The 18,781-nt window shown below is 50.7% G+C and overlaps 1 protein-coding gene across 4 annotated transcripts in view; it reads right to left on the bottom strand.

Moving 5' to 3' along the window:
* LOC140426478 (uncharacterized) overlaps positions 1-18,781 on the bottom strand; it is an 86,748-nt gene that overhangs the window by 20,990 nt on the left and 46,977 nt on the right. For all 4 annotated transcript variants that reach the window (XR_011948213.1, XM_072511295.1, XM_072511297.1 and 1 more), the window contains 5 exons: positions 15,375-15,464; positions 10,879-11,043; positions 8,740-8,896; positions 4,943-5,037; positions 2,204-2,374 (listed from right to left, as the gene is read on the bottom strand). Coding sequence is in view for 3 of the 4 variants with exons in the window: in XM_072511295.1 (XP_072367396.1) it covers positions 2,204-2,374; positions 4,943-5,037; positions 8,740-8,896; positions 10,879-11,043; positions 15,375-15,464 (678 nt within the window). In the remaining variant the exon portion in view is untranslated. The remainder of the gene's footprint in view (positions 1-2,203; positions 2,375-4,942; positions 5,038-8,739; positions 8,897-10,878; positions 11,044-15,374; positions 15,465-18,781) is intronic.

The raw sequence follows: 18,781 nt of genomic DNA, 5'->3' as shown, positions 1-18,781 counted from the left end.
GCACCAGCTCAGGAAAAGAGAGGCGGCCAGGGAGATAGGTAAAGTAAAGAGTAGAGACGGTAATACTGTCCTGGACCCAACGGGGGTGAACGAGGTGTTTAAGGACTTTTATAGTAAATCATATGAGTCGGAACCCCCGGCTGGGGTGGAGGGGATGAGGCAGTTTCTGGATCAGTTGAGGTTCCCGAGGGTGGAGGAGGACCTGGTGGAGGGACTGGGAGCCCCAATTGAGATAGAGGAAATAATCAAGGGGTTGAAGGGCATGCAGTCGGGCAAGGCCCCGGGGCCTGACGGCTACCCGGTGGAATTCTCCTAGACGTTTTCAGAGATATTGAGCCCACTGCTGGTCAGGGTATTTAACAAAGCAAGAGAGAAGGGAGTCCTCCCCCCAACAATGTCACAGGCCTCGATTTCATTGATCCTGAAATGGGAGAAGGATCCGGAGCAATGCGGGTCATACAGGCCGATTTCTCTACTGAATGTGGATGCCAAACTGCTGGCTAAGATACTGGCCACAAGGATAGAGGATTGTGTCCCGGGGGTGATAGGGGAAGACCAGACGGGATTTGTTAAGGGCAGGCAACTCAAGGCCAATGTTCGAAGGCTTCTAAATGTTATTATGATGCCCTCAGGAGAGGAGGCGGAGGTAGTGGTAGCGATGGATGCGGAGAAGGCTTTTGATCGTGTGGAGTGGAATTACCTGTGGGACGCACTGGAAGGTTTGGGTTTGGTGAGGGCTTCATTAACTGGGTGCGGTTGCTCTAGCAGGCACCAGTAGCGAGTGTGCGTACGAACTGGCTGAGGTCGGGGTATTTTAAACTGCATCGAGGGACGAGGCAAGGGTGCCCCCTCTCCACGTTACTGTTTGGGCTGGCCATAGAGCCATTGGCCATGGCGTTAAGAGCCTCTAGGAACTGGAAAGGGCTGGTTCCGGGGGGGGGGGATGGAGCACCGGGTCTCGCTCTACGCAGATGACCTGCTCTTGTATATTTCAGACCCGCTGGAGGGGATGGGGGAAGTAATGCGAATCTTGGGGGAATTTGTCAAATTTTGGGGGTATAAATTGAACATGGGGAAAAGCGAGATGTTTGCGTTCCAGGCAAGAGGACAGGAGAAGAGGCTGGGAGAGCCGCCGCTTAGAATGGTAGGGAAGAGCTTTCGGTATCTGGTAATCCAGGTGGCCCGGAAATGGGAGGCACTGCACAAATTAAACCTATCCCGGCTTGTAGAACAAATGGAAGGGGACTTTAAGAGATGGGACATGCTCCCGCTATCACTGGCGGGGAGGGTACAGACTGTGCAAATGACAGTCCTCTCCAGATTTCTGTTTGTCTTTCAGTGCATCACCATCTTCATCCCTAAGGCCTTTTTCAAGCGGGTGAACAAGATTATTTTGGGCTTTGTGTGGACGAGTAAAACTCCGCGAGTGAAGAAAGTGTTGCTGGAGCGGGGGGAGGGTGGGTTGGCGCTGCCGAACCTCTGCAATTACTACTGGGCGGCTAATATAGCCATGATTAGGAAGTGGGTAGTGGGGGAGGGGTCGGCATGGGAGCAGATGGAGGTGGCGACATGTAAAGATGGTGCTCAAAGTAGGAGGAAGTGCCAGAGGAGTAGGGTGTCAGGCCAAGATGTGACCTAGTGACAAAGTCCTTCCAGCACTGCGCAGGCCTGTTAGGGCAAGTGGTGGAAGGTAAAGGCAGCTGGGAAGGCTTCATTTCGGGGGAAGCTGCCATCACCCCCCAGCCAGGTTTCCATCAAGACTACGATGTGGACCCAATCAGCCTCAAAATGTTCATGGATAGCAAGGGCCTTATTCGCAAGTGAGCAGACACCACGGCGGGAGATGCAGAGAGGGAAAGTGAGAGCTGCTCCACTGGTCGACACCACTGGGACAGGACTGGGAGGTTTGGGTTGGAATCGAAGAAGGTGAGCAAGATTAGCTGCCAACATAGACACTGCGCCAGAATGTCTGCGGGAGAGTGGGATGGGACTAAAACAAATGCTGCTGGTAAAGAGCCAATGCTGAGAAAGGATGAGCAAAGCCAGTAAAGGCTCCCACTCCTGCAGTAAACTGAAAGTTCAGGACCTGATTCGGCTGCGATGCTGCGACTGTCTGGAGAACGGTCACAGCTTGCACCTCTAGCAATATAACAGGAATAAAATAATTTGGATTGTTAATATGCATGATCATTTAAAATATCACCTTGCACAACAACTGGGTTAACATGAAGGACGTGAGGCCAGTTCCACTGCCCAGAACAAGCCCTGTGCTCCCAGTGAGCTGCTCCTTCTCGATCGCCTGCTTGCACACTCCAAACAATTGGCTGCAGTAACCAGTTTTGCTCAGGTCCCCGTACTCCAACTCCAGCTGATCCTGAGTAAATCATACAGTATAGCAAGAATATTACCATGACACGCGAGAAAAAGAACACAAGGATTTTTGGAAACAGATGAAGGCAGTAAACTCAAGTTTCAATCTCCTTCCTCTAACTGGAGTACATCTAATGATCCCTGTCCATGCGAATTTCACAACTAGGGTTATATCTTTCTGCTTGATCGCAATTCTTAATTGTAATTTCTTAGGTGTCATAACTGAGACTGCAAATTTACTGTAATTTGCATCAAATTAGGCAAGTGGGTTTTGTGTTATGAAATCCATTATCCAATAGAAATATAGTGGAGTTGATAGTGGAGCCAGATAGTAAACTGGTCTTTGCTGTCATTTTGATGAATTGTTACAGGATGTATGGATTTGTTTTGCTTTTTCCCAATCGTTGAGGTACAGATTAGTTAACGTGATCGGAATACATGTCATTCTCGGTTATTGTTGGGCGAGTCTTCATCAGATCAAGCTTTGACTGGATGATTCTGGTATGAGAAGTTGAAGTTATAAAAAACAGGTTCAAAAAGTCAAGTTTGTTTATTTTTAAAACTAAGGAACTTTTAGATGACCCAATTGGATTATAAGATTTTGATGGGAATTGACAATATTGATCTGAGGAAAACATTTTCTTTGGGAAAGCGTTCAAATACTAGGGGCAAATGAGCAAGTTGGGAGTCAGAAAAAAAAAAGTCTGCAAAACATTTCTGCTTCGTGTTCGTCAGAACAAGGTATGTTAATTGAATTGAGCCACATAGGGAAGCCCAAGCTTGTCCATGTCTGATGTTAATCCACCGATGGATCGGTTACCACAGAACCTTCATTCAAGTAGCTTTGCCTTGACATTAATTATGTAATGCGACTCTGAACCATAATCAAAAGCATTGAAGTATTAATTACTTGATCCCCAGAGCTTGGAGCAACAAATGCTCAGCGGAATTCTCTGTCGGCGGGATCTTCCACTCCGCTGGCAGCGCGCCCATGCCCACGAGTTTCTCATTAACGTGGGGTGGCCACAATGGGAAATCCCTTTGGATGGCTGCTGGAATGGAGGATCCCGCTGCCAACGAGGGCAGCCGCGCAGGAAAACGCGGCTGGCGGACCGGAGAATCCCGGCCGCTGTCTTTCGCTTCCAGCCGTCTATTTAAAACAAAAACTCGAGAGCTCGATGGGAACATAAACAGTTCCTGAGCCACACTGACCAGGAAGGCTGCACTTTGTTCTCTGGTGTGCGTTGATTAGCTGATCATGGCTGGATCAGTAATAGAGATACAGATTCCAGGCCCTTGGGCTGGAGAGACAAAAAGTCTGCAACGGTTCCTACTCCTGGGGCGTCATTCTCCGACCCCCCGCCGGGTCGGAGAATGGCCGTTGGCCGCCGTGAATCCCGCCCCCGCCGAAGTCTCCGGTACCGGAGATTGGGTGGGGGCGGGAATTGGGCCACGCCGGTTGGCGGGACCCCACCGCTCAATTCTCCGGCCCGGATGGGCCGAAGTCCCGCCCAGAAATTGCCTGTCCCGCCGGCGTAAATCAAAGCTGGTATTTACCGGTGGGACCAGGCGGCGTGGGCGGGCTCCAGGGTCTTGGGGGGGCGCGGGGCGACCCCGGGGGCTGCCCCCACGGTGGCCTGGCCCGTGATCGGGGCCCACCGATCCGCAGGCAGGCCTGTGCCGTGGGGGCACTCTTTCCCTTCCGCCTCCCCCACGGCCTCTACCATGGCGGAGGCGGAAGAGACTCTCCCCACTGCGCATGCACGGGATACTGTCGGCGGCCGCTGACACTCCCGCGCATGCGCCGCATTTCCGCGCCAGCTGGCGGGGCAACAAACGCCATTTCCGCCAGCTGGAGGGGCGGAAATTCCTCCGGCGCCGGCCTAGCCCCTCAATGTTGGGGCTCGGCCCCCAAAGATGCGGAGCATTCCACACCTTTGGGCCGGCACGATGCCCGTCTGATTGGCGCCGTTTTTGGCGCCAGTCGGCGGACATCACGCCGTTGGGGGAGAATTTCGCCCCTGGTCTCTACCCTGTTAAACCTGAAGTATATTTATTGAGTGAGGATCCAGCTCGTCTCTGGTACGATCCTCCATATTCTTTCCCCCATGGTTCAATAGCCTATGAACTGTCACTGAACTCAGCTATGAAAAACAGTCACTATAGTGGGGAGTGAAATATCAGAGAAAAATGCTGAAATAGAGAAAGGTAGAATATTTGCATGACATTATTTACGGTTTTATAACATGATTATTTTGAGTCTTGCCTGGAGTGCTCATTAAACAAAACAAAAGTAGCAATTCCAGGCATGCGGACCAAATATGAATATCCTCATGTTTTATACTTGGGATTTAACGTTACAATTATTCATGTGGAGTACTGCAATGCTACACTCAGACTTTCATTTTTGATGTTTCTCCATTCAACCAATACAGTTCAGAATATATTTGAACCAAGAGACTTCATTCATCTCACAGAAAGCTCATGAAAAATGTATCTTTCAGAGAATCAAGCCCTGTCGATCTGTTAAGTGGCTGGCACTGTACTGGTCTGAGAGGTGTGTAGCACCTACCTGCACAGCAACATCCGTCTCATAGTACATCTGAGTGTTGGCACTGGGAACGGAGATCAGTTGCACAGACTCCTTGGGGACAGTGATTGGGTTATCTGGTGAAAACATATGTCTCTTTAGTGGAAATTTCTTTACTGCAGAAAATGGCAAAAGAATTGCAAAGCAAAGCTTAAAAGTTGCTTTTTATTCTGTCCCTCCGCTTGTCATTGAATGTCATCCAGTATTGAATGCTACTCAAACTGCCCAGTTCTGAAGCAATTAAAAGGGACATTTCAGCCGTACTAACAACACACTATTAGTTTCCACAGACAAGAGGGTGAAATGGATGATGCAACAACCTCCTTGTATTGCCTTAGGTGCTATGGGATCTCAGATGATAGCGACCATTTTGCAAGTGTGCGTACATTTCAAATTGTCAAATACAACTTCTTAAACCTCCTGTAAAATACTTTTAAGACAACAGTGATGCTGCTTTAAATGCTTAAACCACGAAATTTACTTCACCATTGCAGGCATGTTATGCTATAGTAATGCACCAGATGATGATTTACTTGAGGTGGCCTATCCATTGCAACAAAAAAAGTTTGGGTTTAAATCAAAAATAATCAGAAACCTATGCCCTCTTCAGGGTTGTTGATAGTGTTAAAGAAGCATTCATTCATTTCCACCAGCATATCACCAATTTCACAATCTGGAGGGGAACGTGATGCGATGCACTGGGTTTATAATGGTGATATTGAAACGTTACATCAGAGAGATTGTTGGCGGATTCTGTTTCTGAGACTAATTATTGACGCCGGCGCAGATCTTCATGACAGCAAAACTGGCGCCGGACCTGGACCGATTCAACTACTGTTAAGGGGCTAGCACCGGTGCCGAGTGGAAAAATGATGCGGGATTCGCTGGGACATGGTTGTCACTTGGGAGGCTGACAAGCTGCAGCCGCATATACTTCACTTCACTCCCCAAACACACCATCCCAGCCAACAAGATGGCATTGGTTGTGCTGGAGCACACCCATACAGCTGATGGGTCGGCTGGGGCCAGAGGGCACCTGGGGGGACACCCATGCGATCCATGGCATTAAGTTCACAGTGGGCTGCAGCGGCGCACGCTGCCTTTCCGGCCACCCCGACCTCACAGCCCACCTCCTGGCCACCCCCGCTCCCCCCGGCCCTGGCAGAAGCCCCCCAGCCAGTTGCACAACTGTCAGCAAACTATGGCGATGTTGGACACTTTCCAGACCCCCTCTCTCTGCCTCAGCAGCCGCTACGCTGGTTTCACGATTTTTAAAAGCACAAGTGAACCGCGCCATCGGGAAATCAGCCCATTGGAGGCAGAGAATCACGGAGGCCCCGGAAAATATTGGGTCAGACCCGCTAATGATATGCAAAGGGTGTTTACTGTACGTGCGTTCTGGAACACATTGACGCTGAAAGCCGCTGTCGAGGTGGTGAAGAATTGCGATTTGACGTCAAATCGGCGCCTGCCCTGTGTCTTTTCAGAGACTGAAGAAGAAGGTGTGTCCTTTCCCTAGCAACTAACCGGGTGAGATCAAAGAAATGCATGAGGTGAGATTGGACCCCTTTTAACATCAAGGAAATAATAGCTAGTGTTGAAGCTGACTGCAATATTTTCAAGTATTTATACTGATACCTAATTAATAGGCAATAGTATGGTTACTCTAAAGCATCAAGAATTGCTCAGAATATAAGAAACAAAGGGTTAGGATATATGGATGTGGCGGAGTTGATCACTAACTGTAAGTGATGCATCCAAGGGGTTAATGCCGGAGCCAGTTCTGTTCTCGAAATATAAAGATGACTCAATTTTGAACCGTAGGGAACAAAAAAATCTAAAGCTGCTGATGACAGAAAATAACGCGATGAACTTCAAAAGACTTCAGGAAAGACACAGGTGAAGGAGTAATGTGTTTCGAAGGGTGAACAAGTGATCGGAGTATGCACACCATGGGCAGACATTAAAGGTTGAGCAGACAGTGTCCTAGAGGTTCAAATACATTGGGGCGGGATTCTCTGAAAATGGGGCTATGTCCCCACGCCAGCGGAAAAACTGGCGCCAACCGGTTTTCCAGCATCAACAGCCCTCGAAAGTGAGGAATTCTCCAATTTCTCGGGGGCTAGGTTGACGCGGAGTGGTTGACGCCGCTGGAGCCGGCGCCAAAGGGCTGGCACGAGTTTGTGCATGTGCGGAACAGCCGGTGTGATCTCGTGCATGCACGGACTGGCCGGTGTATTTCCGCGCATGCACAGGGGTTCTCTTCTCTGCGCTGGCCCCCCGGCAATAAACTCCCCAGTGGAGCCCTGCAGGGGTCCGGCGCGGAGGAAAGAAGGCCCCCACGAAACCAGCCCACCCGCAGGGTCAGTAGGCCCCGATTGCGGGCCTGGCCACCGTGGGGGCTCCCCCGGGGTCGGATCCCCCGCCCCCCCCAGGACCGCCTCCGCACACTTATCTGCCAGATCACGCCGTGCGCAAGGTGAGTAATTCAAGCTAGCGGGACTGGGCAAAACTGGACGGCCACTTGGCATGTTGGGGCCCGAAGGATCGCCGAGGGGGGGCCGCTGTGGCCCCCGGAGAATAGGGCAGCCGGCGTCGGGGGGGGGGGATTTGCGCCTCCCCCCGGGATTCGCGCCTCCCCCCGCGGATTCTCCGGCCCGGCGCAGGGTCGGAGAATCCCGGCCATTATCCCTGAACTTGCAAGTGTAGATAGATAGTGTGGGGAAAAGGAAAACAGCATTTTGGGTTTACAAGCAGGACATATAATTTAATGCTCTCACAACAGTAGGCATTAGGAGAACATCAGGAAGCTATAGGTTATGATGAGAGGCTTGAGAAATTGTAACAGTTATCACTTGAATAAATCCTAGAATCATCATAGACTCCCCCCAATGCAGGAGGCCTTTTGGCCCATCAAGTCCGCACTGACTCCCTGAAAGAGCACCCTACCTAGGCCCAATCCCTCACCCTATCCCCATAACCCCACCTAGGGGCGATTTAGCATATCCAATCCACCTAACTTGCACATCTTGGGACTAGATGAAGATCAATATAGTCTTGTGAATTGATGATGGGTTTTGATCCGTGAATTGGGAGAGATTTCACCAATGGTGGAACCAGTGATGAGGGATTGCCATTAAGAGAGTGAGGAGAGCAGTGGAAGCATGAATTGTATTAAAAGGGAATGATTATTGCAGAGATCAACACACCTTCTGAAAGAAGAATAAACCAGGCTGTGGGAAGTGAATGAGAATGAAGTTGCACCATGAAAGAGCTAATATTGATGTGATGGAACAAGCTGGCTTCTCCTGTGCTATGAACTTCTAAATTTAAAGGCTGCACCAATACTAAATCCCTTGTTAAACCGTACAAATAATATATCGATAATTTGTACTCGTCACCCTCACCTCAGTTGCGCCGGGGAGTTTATGCCCAATCTGAAAAAGAGAGTTTATGTCTGAAACGTAACTCATTTGTTCACTGCACTGATTCAGATTGACGTGCTGAGTATTTTGAACATTTTTTGCCTTTGTTTCAAATTAACAAATCATCTTCATAATCCTTAAAACTGCCATTAAACTTAATGTTTCCTCTTTTCCAAAGAAAATCAAATCAGCTCCCATCATCTTTACTCCAAATATATATTTTTGGATTTCCAAATCCATTTTTATTGCTGCTCTTTGATACCCAGTAGAAGACAATAATTGGATTTGGGATCTTTTCCAGTTTGGATGGCATTTTCATTCCAACTGTTCCAGTTGTACCACTTTCTCCCATACCTGGAACAAGTGTTTCAATATTCAGCTCTTTGACTGGAGTTTTCCCCAGGTTACATGTTCTGGCCAGGCGGAAGCCCAAGTGTTGGAAAAAATGCCTCCTGAAGGAAAACCTTGCAAACCTCGATGCTTCATCTCCCGTTGAGATCCAGGAACCACCCTGTACAGACAGAAATAAAATCAAAGTCAACAATCCCACCATGAAGGCTGCTTTTCTTAAAGCCACCTCAATACATCTCAAAACACTTCACAGCCAATGAAGTGTAACCACTATTGGAGTGTCACCAAATATGGCAGCCAAATTGTGCAAATCCCACAAAAAGCAATGAAATATAAGCCAGATAATTAGAGATGTTCGTTGAGGGATAAATACTGGCCAGATCATCAGGGGAACCCTCTTGCTGTTGTTTGATTGATGCGCGGAATATTTTACATCCACATAAAGTCATCCAAAAGACAGCACGTCAGCAGTGCAGCTCTCCCTCAGTACTGCAAGTGTTAATTGGAATTATGTGCTCAAGTCTCTGAAGTGGGGTTTGAACATTCTGGCTAAGAAGCAAGAGTTTCACATCTGAGCCAATGATAACACAGCCAATGAAACTGTCAGGGCCAGGAGTTTTACCCGTCGAGCAGCATGGTGGCGCAGTGGTTAGCACTGGGACTGCGGCGCTGAGGGTTCAAATCCCGGCCCTGGGTCACTGTCCGTGTGGAGTTTGCACATTCACCCAGTGTCTGTGTGGGTTTCACCCCCACAATCCAAAGATGTGCAGGGCAGGTGGATTTGCCACGCTAAATTGCCCCTTAATTGGAAAAATAATTGGGTATTCTAAATTTTAAAAAGAAAGGAGTTTTACCCGTCTGCTTCAACCCAATACATTTCCAAATTTCCTCTGGGTCCAACGGGGATTCCAACTCTTCCCACCTTTCCCCCTCCACCACTGGGATGGGTAACCCATCCAAAAATTCCATAATGGCTGAACTCTTCAACCCGTGACCAGTCCATGCTTTTTTACAAAAGAATCTGCTTCCTCTGGCGTAAAAAAAATATTCTTTCCCCTCAAATGTCACTCTTAGCTACGTCAGGTACACCACCCCAAAACGGACTCCATTTTTATATATGGCAGCTTTGGCCTTGTTGAAAACGATACATCTACTACTCCCCCTGACGATGTTGCAATACTGTCCTTTCTTTATATTGACAACAAAAAAAAAAGCAGTCTTTGGCTGGCTGTTTAACACAACAGTTATGCTTTTGCAGAGACTCCGTCCAATGCACATGTCTGTCACAGAACATCGTATTTCTCAGGATCAGTACTATGTGGTATGATGAGTATTACTGTGCTGTGAACTTGGCTCGTGGAACTTCTTTGTCAGCACCGGACCGACGTCTTGATAACGCTTGATGGCGTGGCCTTCCTACTGAGAGTCGCAATGCTTCTTTGTCCATCTCAGGACCCACTATTTTTCTTGGAAGCTGTGAAACTTCACAATTGCAGTTCACTGGGACAGGGCTTCTGTCGGAGTGTCCGGTGGGCTTGGCCCAACTCGAGAGGGGACGTGAGTCCACCCTACACCACCCACCTTTGCGAAATATGCTGTGGGAGTTGGGTCTCCCATCCCCTCTGGCAACCCCACAACATGGATATTTTGCCTCCTTGAGCGATTCTCCAAATAATTCATTTTGGCCTTCAGCACTTTATTCGCCTCAGCCATCAGACATCTCCACATCCAGAGAGGCAATCTGATTGCTATGCTTTGAAAGGACCATCTCCATGCCTCATATCACAGCGCCATGCACTTTTACCGTTTCGTTGGTCTTCTCCAACGCCAACTGTATGGGAGCCAGGGCCTGTTCCATTGACTTGCGGAGGTTCCCCAACATTTAATTACTTCAGAATGGGGTGGGGATTGTTGGGGAAGAATCTGGGGTGAGGTGGCTAAGTTTTCCATGTGGAGTCTAGACCCTCACCACACACAGTTTTCACATTTACGAAAAAGCATCTATCTGCAAAGCAGGTGCAAATCTAATTTTGCAGTTAAGCGACCCGACTGTTTTTCACTGCTCACTTGCACAGTTTCTGCAGAACGAGTTGAATTAAAATAAACCCCATGGTTACAGGAAAAGTACTGCATAAAACGTACCAGAATTGTTGTATGCCTGCCATCAAAACAGGGGCTGGAGAAGTCATCGTACAGGTATGTGGTATCAAACCCTGGAAGCCCATTAAAATGATCTTCTGTCCATACCCAGACATTGCCGGACACATCATGAAAACCTGCTTCAGTGGGTGGATACATAGTCACAGGCTGCAGAGGATATAAACAAGGAGAACAATGTACATGAAAGCTGAACAAGGTAAAGTCACCACAGTCCCTGATTACCATAGGAGAGCTGGCTGGTGGTGGTTTAACATGAGAATCACCACACCTCATGCCTTCATGAATAACCTTAGCTGGTGTGGGAATTGAACCTGCACTGCTGCCTTGCATCACAAACCAGCTGGCTAGTCAAGTGAGCTAAACCGGTCCCAGCCTGATCACTACTAGAGAAAGGCTATCGTGGCTTTGGAAGTGGTATAGAAAAATACAATCGCACTGTTGAGGATTGTTTACTCTGGGCAAGAGACAGTTGAGTGAGTACGGTGGTGCAGTGGTTAGTACCGCTGCCTCATAGCACGGAGGACCCAGGTTCAATTCCGGCTCACATTCCGTGTGGAGTTTGCACATTCTCCTTGTCTGCATAGGTTTCACCCCCCACAAACCAAAGATGTGCAGGCTAGGTGGATTGGCCACGCTAAATTGCCCCTTAATTGGAAAAAAAGAATTGGGCACTCTTTAAAAAAAAGAGAGAAGTTTCAGTGGAAATATTATTCAAATAGCCAAGCTTGTAAAAGGATGAGATAATGTGCTCCTAATTTCCACAAACGGGGCTCATAGCTTTGGCTCAAGAGGGAAGGTACACTGAGAGATTAAATTTTACTACTTTGCATAGAGGGTATTAAACATGAGCTACATGCCCGCCCAAGGAGACATAGGGGCCGAGATTCTCCAGTCCCGCAGCCAAGTTCTGACGCCGGCGTGAAAAGCGCCGCCAACCTGCGTCAACGGTCCCCGATAATGGGGAATGCTCCTCTTCCTAGGGGGCTAGGTCGGCGCCGGAGTGGTCCCCGCAGCTCCAGCTGGTGCGGAACAGCTGGCGCGAGATCGCGCATGCGCGGTACGGCCGGCATGATTCCGTGCATGAACGTGGGTTCCCGTCTCCGCGCCGGCCCCCGGGCAATATGGCGGAGCCCGACAGGGGCCCGGCGCGGAGAAACATAGGCCCCCACGGAACCAGCCTGCCCACCGATCGGTAGACCCTGATCGCGGGCCAGGCCACCGTGGAGGCCCCTCCCGGGGTCGGATCCCCCCGCCCTCCCTCCAGGACGGCCCCCTCAGACCACACCTTCCAGGTCCCACCGTGTGGGACCCGAGTAACTCACGCCAGCGGGACTCAGCCGAACTCGGCCCGTCGTGGCCCGGAGAATCACCGGGGGGGCCACTTTCAACGGCCCCCGACTGGCGCGTCAGCGATCCCGCGGGCGCCTGAGAATCGGTAAGCCGGCGTTGGGTCGGCGGGGCACGATTCTCGCGTCCCCCCCCCGGGGATTGTCCGACCCAACGTGGGGTCGGAGAATCCTGGCCACAGTTTTGGACAATTTTAGGGGAATGTGGCCAGATATTTGATGCTCGATCAATAACTCCAGAAGCGAGATTGGAAGACAATTGAAGGCTTTATTGGACTAGATGTTTCCCCAGCAGCGCAGGTACAGAATGCCGCTGCTAGGGAGACACAGGCTCTTATACTCCGCCTTACTGGGCGGAACCAGCAGGCAGGCTTCACCAATGATATTGCTGTCTCAGGTACCTACCACACCAATGGTCTTACAGCATCAACCTGGGTACTGTAATACCCCTAATACCGACTACCACAGACCTTATTAAGGGTCAGCGGGATTTTTGGTTTGGCCAGTGGGATTTGCAAGTTTTTCCAGTTCTGTACTTTCCATGATCATATGCTCCAAATATAATATTTGAATAAGCTTGCTATCATTTTGCCGTATTATGGGCACCAGAGTGCGATCCTCAGGATATGGCAATGTCAGCCGTTATTACCCATCCCTGGTTCCAATGAGAAGGCAGTAGTGAGACCTAGGCCGGGATTCTCCGCCGGCTTGATTCCCTGTCATACCGGCGCCCGGGGGGTTCCCGACGGCGTGGGGCTGCCCCACAATGGGAAACTCCATTGACCGGCCGGCGTAATGGAGAATCCCGCCGGCAGCCCCAAGTACTTTGATACAATTGGAGGTCTTATTACAACACTTCAGCGGGAAGTTAGACATCAACCGTAAGTAACGTGCGCTTAAGAACATCATTCTAGCGATATTGTTTTGTTACTTCTTTATGAAAGAAAAAACAAAACAAAAATGGAACCAGGAAAGGTCACTTGATCCAACAAACTCTTCCCTTTTTGATTATCTTAATTCCATCTATCCACCATAGAGTCACCTAGTAATAAAAATATTATTATTCTCAAGAAAGCACAGGACAGCCAATGTGCTAACAGGAATATAAATTATGTGTAAAACATCAAGAAATAAGGGGCAGGATTCTCTTAGCCCTGGGCCGGGCCGGAGAATCCCCGCGACCGGGCCACGCCGCCCCAACGCCGGCACGTCATTCTCGGCAGAGCGGGGAATCAGCGCCGGCGTGGTTGGCGCGGCGCCGGTCGTGGGCCACTCTTCGATTCTCGGGCCCAGATGGGCCGAGTGGCCGTCGCGGAAACGCTGAGTCCTGCCGGCGCCGTCCACACCTTCTCTGAGCCGGCGGGAACTCAGCGTGGAAGGATTGGGTGGCGGCCTGTGGGGGGGGGGCTCCAGTGCGGCCTGGCCTGCGATCGGTGCCCACCAATCGACGGGCCGGCCTGTCTGGCTGGGGGACTGTAGTCCTGCGCCATGTTGCGTCGGGGCCGGTGCGTTGATGGAAGTCACTGCGCATGTGTGCATTGGCACTGGCGCCACTGCGCGGATCCCGCGGCGCCCAGTTCGCGCCGGGATCGGCAGCTGGAGCAGCTTGAACCGCTCCAGCGCCGTGCTGGCCCCCTGAAGGGGCCAAAACTAGTCCTGGGAGCGGCCCGTTCACGCAGTCGTAAAAGCGACGACATTTACAACGGCGTGGACACTCTGCTGCGGGTTGAGAGTTTATAGAAGAAAAATACTGCGGATGCTCGAAATCGGAAATAAAAACGGAAAATGCTGGATAAACTGAGCAGTGTGTGGCAACATCTGTGGAGAGAGAAACAGAGGCCACGGGTGGGATTCTCCGACCCCCCGCCGGGACGGAGAATCGCCAGGGGTGGGGGGGGGCGTAAACCCCTCCCCGCTGCCGGCTGACAAATTCTCCGACACCTGTTTTTTGGCGGGGGCGGGAATCTCGTCGCACCGGTCGGTGACCGTCGGCAGCAGCCCCCCCCCCCCCGGCGATTCTCCACTCCGTGATGGGCCGAGCGGCCGCCCGTTTTTGGCCTGTCCCGCCGGCGTAAATTACACAAGGTTTGTACCGGCGGGACCTGGGTCTGCAGGCGGCCTGCGGAGTCCTTGGGGGGGTGCGGGGGGATCTGGCCCCGGGGGGGGGGGGCACGGTGGCCTGGCCCGCAATCGGTGCCCACCGATCTGTGGGTGGGCCTGTGCCGCGGGGGCACTCTTTCCCTCCGCGCCGGCCGCTACAAAGCTCCGCCGTGGCCAGTGCGGAGAAGAAACCCCCTCCAGCGGTTCTGCAACACGCTGGCGCTCCTGCGCATGTGCCAACTCGCGCCGGCTGGCGGAGGCCCGTCGGCAGCAGTTGGCACGGCGCCAACCACTCCAGCGCCGGCCTAGCCCCCGAAGGTGTGGAGGATTTTGCACCTTCCTGGCAGCCCAACGCCGGAGTGGTTCACGCCACTCTTTGGTGCCGGCACGGCCCACCTGCCGAATACCAGGGAATTCCGCCCCACAATCTTCAGCCGGCACTCACTGTCCACAGGATCGGTGGTGCGGGCAGGGAATATGGCAAGAATCGGGAAATGCGACTCTCGCCGGAGAAGTCGTGTTTCCTGATTTTCCCCGCCCTCGCCGGCGACATCATGGGATTCATGCCCAGAAAGGATGTGACGCTCATTTAAATAAATTTGAATTAATTTTAATGCTATTAGCGACCCCTGCCAATTTGCAGGAAAACCAAATATCTCATGAACTCAACATTTACCAGCATGGCAGTGAGCTCCATTTTACCTCGGCAGAGAGTGAAGCACATCCAACAGCTTAACTGAGAGCCTCCAGCATCGGTCCATCTTGGACAAGTCTCAAATGTTCCCTAAACCTTATCCTGTGGCCAGTTAGTATTTAGTTAGAAAAATATGAACAGAAATAACCTACAACCCAACGTTCCTAAGGGCGGAATTTTGTGGCCCATCAATCAGCGGGATCTTCTGTTCCCATCAAAGTCAATGGAGTTTTGATTGGCTAGCCGCATTTTCCAGCTCTGCCCGCAGTGCGACAGGGCGGTAAGACTCCGCCCGTAGAAATATAGCACAAGTGTGGATGGAAAAAAATGTCACTTACCGTTGGTGATCCGAAAGCCAAGTTGGTATTACTTTTCTTCTTCAAATTGTCACAAAAGATTGGGTCAGAAGTAATGTCATCTCCTAAAGGCTGCGATGAAGAATATATTGGAATGAGGTCAGGATGGCGACAATCTTTATTGAATCACTATTCAGGCTATGGCGCAAATAGAATGCACAGAAGAAAGGATCACTGGAACGATTTTGACTTTGGGTGACAATATAAAATGGCTGACAGCAGGTCAGCCTCCTGTTATGGATTACTTTCCACCATCACGCAAAATCACGATCACCCTGTGAGCCCAATTCAATGTAATTCAGACAATCATGGGCACTGCCCAAAATGTGAGGCTAGTTTTTTTTTTTTTTTTTTTTTTTTATAAATGTTTTATTGAAAATTTTTTCCCAAACAACAATTTTTCCCCTCTTACAAAGCAAACGCAACAATAACAATACAGAAATTTTAAACAATACACAAGTAACAAAACCCCTTTATCTTTGACCTAAACTAAACCCCCCCTCCCCCCCCCCCCCCCTCCCCCTGGGTTGCTGCTGCTGGTCATCTGTCTTCCCTCTAACGTTCCCCTAGGTAGTCGAGAAATGGCTGCCACCGCCTGGTGAACCCTTGAGCCGATCCTCTCAGGGCAAACTTTATCTGCTCCAGTTTAATGAACCCCGCCATATCATTTACCCAGGCCTCCAGTCCGGGGGGTTTCGCCTCCTTCCACATGAGTAGGATCCTGCGCCGGGCTACTAGGGACGCAAAGGCCACAACGTCGGCCTCTTTCGCCTCCTGCACTCCCGACTCTTCCGCAACTCCAAATAGAGCTAACCCCCAGCCTGGTTTGACCCGGGCCCTCACCACCCGCGAAATCACTCCCGTCACTCCCTTCCAATACCCTTCCAGTGCCGGGCATGCCCAAAACATATGTGCGTGGTTTGCCGGGCTCCCGCCACACCTCCCACATTTGTCCTCCACTCCAAAGAACCTGCTCAATCTTGCTCCCGTTATGTGTGCTCTATGTAGCACCTTAAATTGAATCAGGCTAAGCCTGGCGCATGAGGAAGAGGAATTTACCCTGCTTAGGGCATCAGCCCACATACCCTCCTCTATCTCCTCCCCTAGTTCTTCTTCCCACTTTCCTTTTAGTTCGCCCACCGACTCCTCCCCCTCTTAATGTGAGGCTAGTTAATATGTAAAGACAAGGCCTGATATTCACAGACATATATAGGGGGGGGCGGGATTTTCTGCCCCCCCACCCCGTCGCCATTGGCCGCCGGTAGGATCTTTTGGTCCTGCCGAAGTTCTCACCGTTTTGCATGACTTGCCCGCTCCACAGCTGGGGAACCCACCACTGGAGTCACCTTCAACAGGACCGGAAGATCCTGCCCACAGGAAGGGCTGGAAAATCTCGCTCTTAATTACTAAGGCACTGTCCAACATGACAATGAGCATATTCACTGGGAAAGCTCAATCCCTGGATTGGTAGCTGATCTTAACCAGGTCACAAATAGGGTCACAAGTGGCCTCAGTGCCCTTGGCAAAGAGAGGTGGGGATTAGTTTCCACTCCTGAAGAATCGAGTGACTGTTGTTGGAAAAGATTTATTGGGTCTTTGAGTGAAAGTATGTTTGGGTTTGTCCACGAGGCCTTTCTATGATTACTGTTCATGACTGCAGCCATGAATAAAGTCATAGATGAAATTTAAATGTTATCCTTGCTGGGTTGAAGCAGGGAGAGAAGGGGATGTGAGATCCCTGCTGTTCTAGTTGTTTGGGAGATATTTTGGAGAACATGTCAACATCTAAAGATATTTAAATCAACGATCAGGGTTGGGTATCAGCTCCACATATTTTACTAGGTTTTCTTTACATCTCCCAATAGAAACAAACTGTTCAGCCACATTCAACCTAAAGTTCGCTACAAACAATTTGATAAGATTTTCGAGTTCCAGGCTACCATACATTCATCAATAATGGGTAGATACAGCAGAAGATTCTCATTCTGGCTGACTGATCCATATCCCCACCTTATATTAATATATGTAATAGATGAGCTACTGCTTCAACTAGGAATAGGAATGGCACAGTCAGTAGCATAAACTATTAGAGTTTTCAATATTGAATTCCTCTTCCTCCCAGCCCAGGTTTTCTCCTGAAGATGCATTGAGACTACAAGCTGTCCTTACACACCTCAGCTAAGTGGATCCGTCCGGTGTAAGGTTATAGAATGAATTTTGATAGCCTGCTTGATTATAGAAAACATCACTGGCTGGATTCTCTGTTCCTGAGACTAAGCGTTGACGCCGGGCAGGAATCACCGACTTCCACAACAGCAAAAGCGGTGCTGCACCTGGACCGATTCAGTGAATGTGGAGGGTCTCGCACTGGCGCCATGTGGAACACAATCGATTCCAATGGAAAACGTTGCGGGATTCGCCTGGTCCGTGATTGACACTCATGAGCCTGACCAGCTGCAGCCGCATATACACACTTCACTCCCCACACACACCATCCCAGCCAACACGATGGCACTGGTTGTGCTGGAGCGCATCCATCCCACTGATGGGTCAGCTGGGGGCAGAGGGTACCTCGGGGGTGACCTGGGGCAGCATCCATACGACCTGTGGTCCTAAGTTCACACTGGGCAGTCAACGGCATGCACAGCTGCATGGCTGCCTTGCAGGCCGCGGGAATGGTGTTCGGTGCTCATCCATCCCGATCCCACAGCCCACCTCCTGACCACACCCCGCTACTCCCCCCCGGACAGAAGCTTCCCGGCACAACAGTCAGCAAACTATGGCGATGTTGGACACTTTCCGTTACCCCTCTCTCTCCCTCTGCAGCCACCATGCCGGTTTCACAATTTTAAAAAACACAAGTGAATCTTGCCGTCAGGAATTCTCCAACTTGGACTTCCGGTTGCGGCGATGCGGAGCTAAGCCGCACATTCGGCGGCTCCCGCTAAAATTGACTTTTGGCCTCTCCAGAGGAGCCCCAATGGCACTTTTTTCGCCGACTTCCAGTGTGGGAAGGTGAGCAAGGTCCCCCCTCCATAGTATATGGATTGGACCAGGAGTGGAGCGGTCAAAAAAGCGTTTTTGGAGCAGAGAAAAGTGCGAGGGAGAAAAAACAAGATGGCGGTGGGCGTAGATCAAGCGGCATGGGTGCAGGAGCAACAGGAGTTTCTCAGGCGCTGCTTTGAGGAGCTGAAGAAAGAGGTGCTGGCGCCAATGCTGACGGCGATCGAGGGGTTAGTGGAGACCCAGAAGGCCCAGGGGGCGGCGATCCAGGAGGTGCGGGAAAAAGCCTCGGAGAACGAGGATGCGATCTTGGGCCTGGCGGGGAAGGTGGAGGTGCACGAGGCGTTGCACAAGAGGTGGGCGGAAAGATTCGAGGACCTGGAGAA

Source organism: Scyliorhinus torazame, chromosome 7, assembly GCF_047496885.1.
Source record: "Scyliorhinus torazame isolate Kashiwa2021f chromosome 7, sScyTor2.1, whole genome shotgun sequence".
Lineage (NCBI taxonomy): Eukaryota > Metazoa > Chordata > Chondrichthyes > Carcharhiniformes > Scyliorhinidae > Scyliorhinus > Scyliorhinus torazame.
This window is presented reverse-complemented; position numbering and strand designations above follow the sequence as displayed.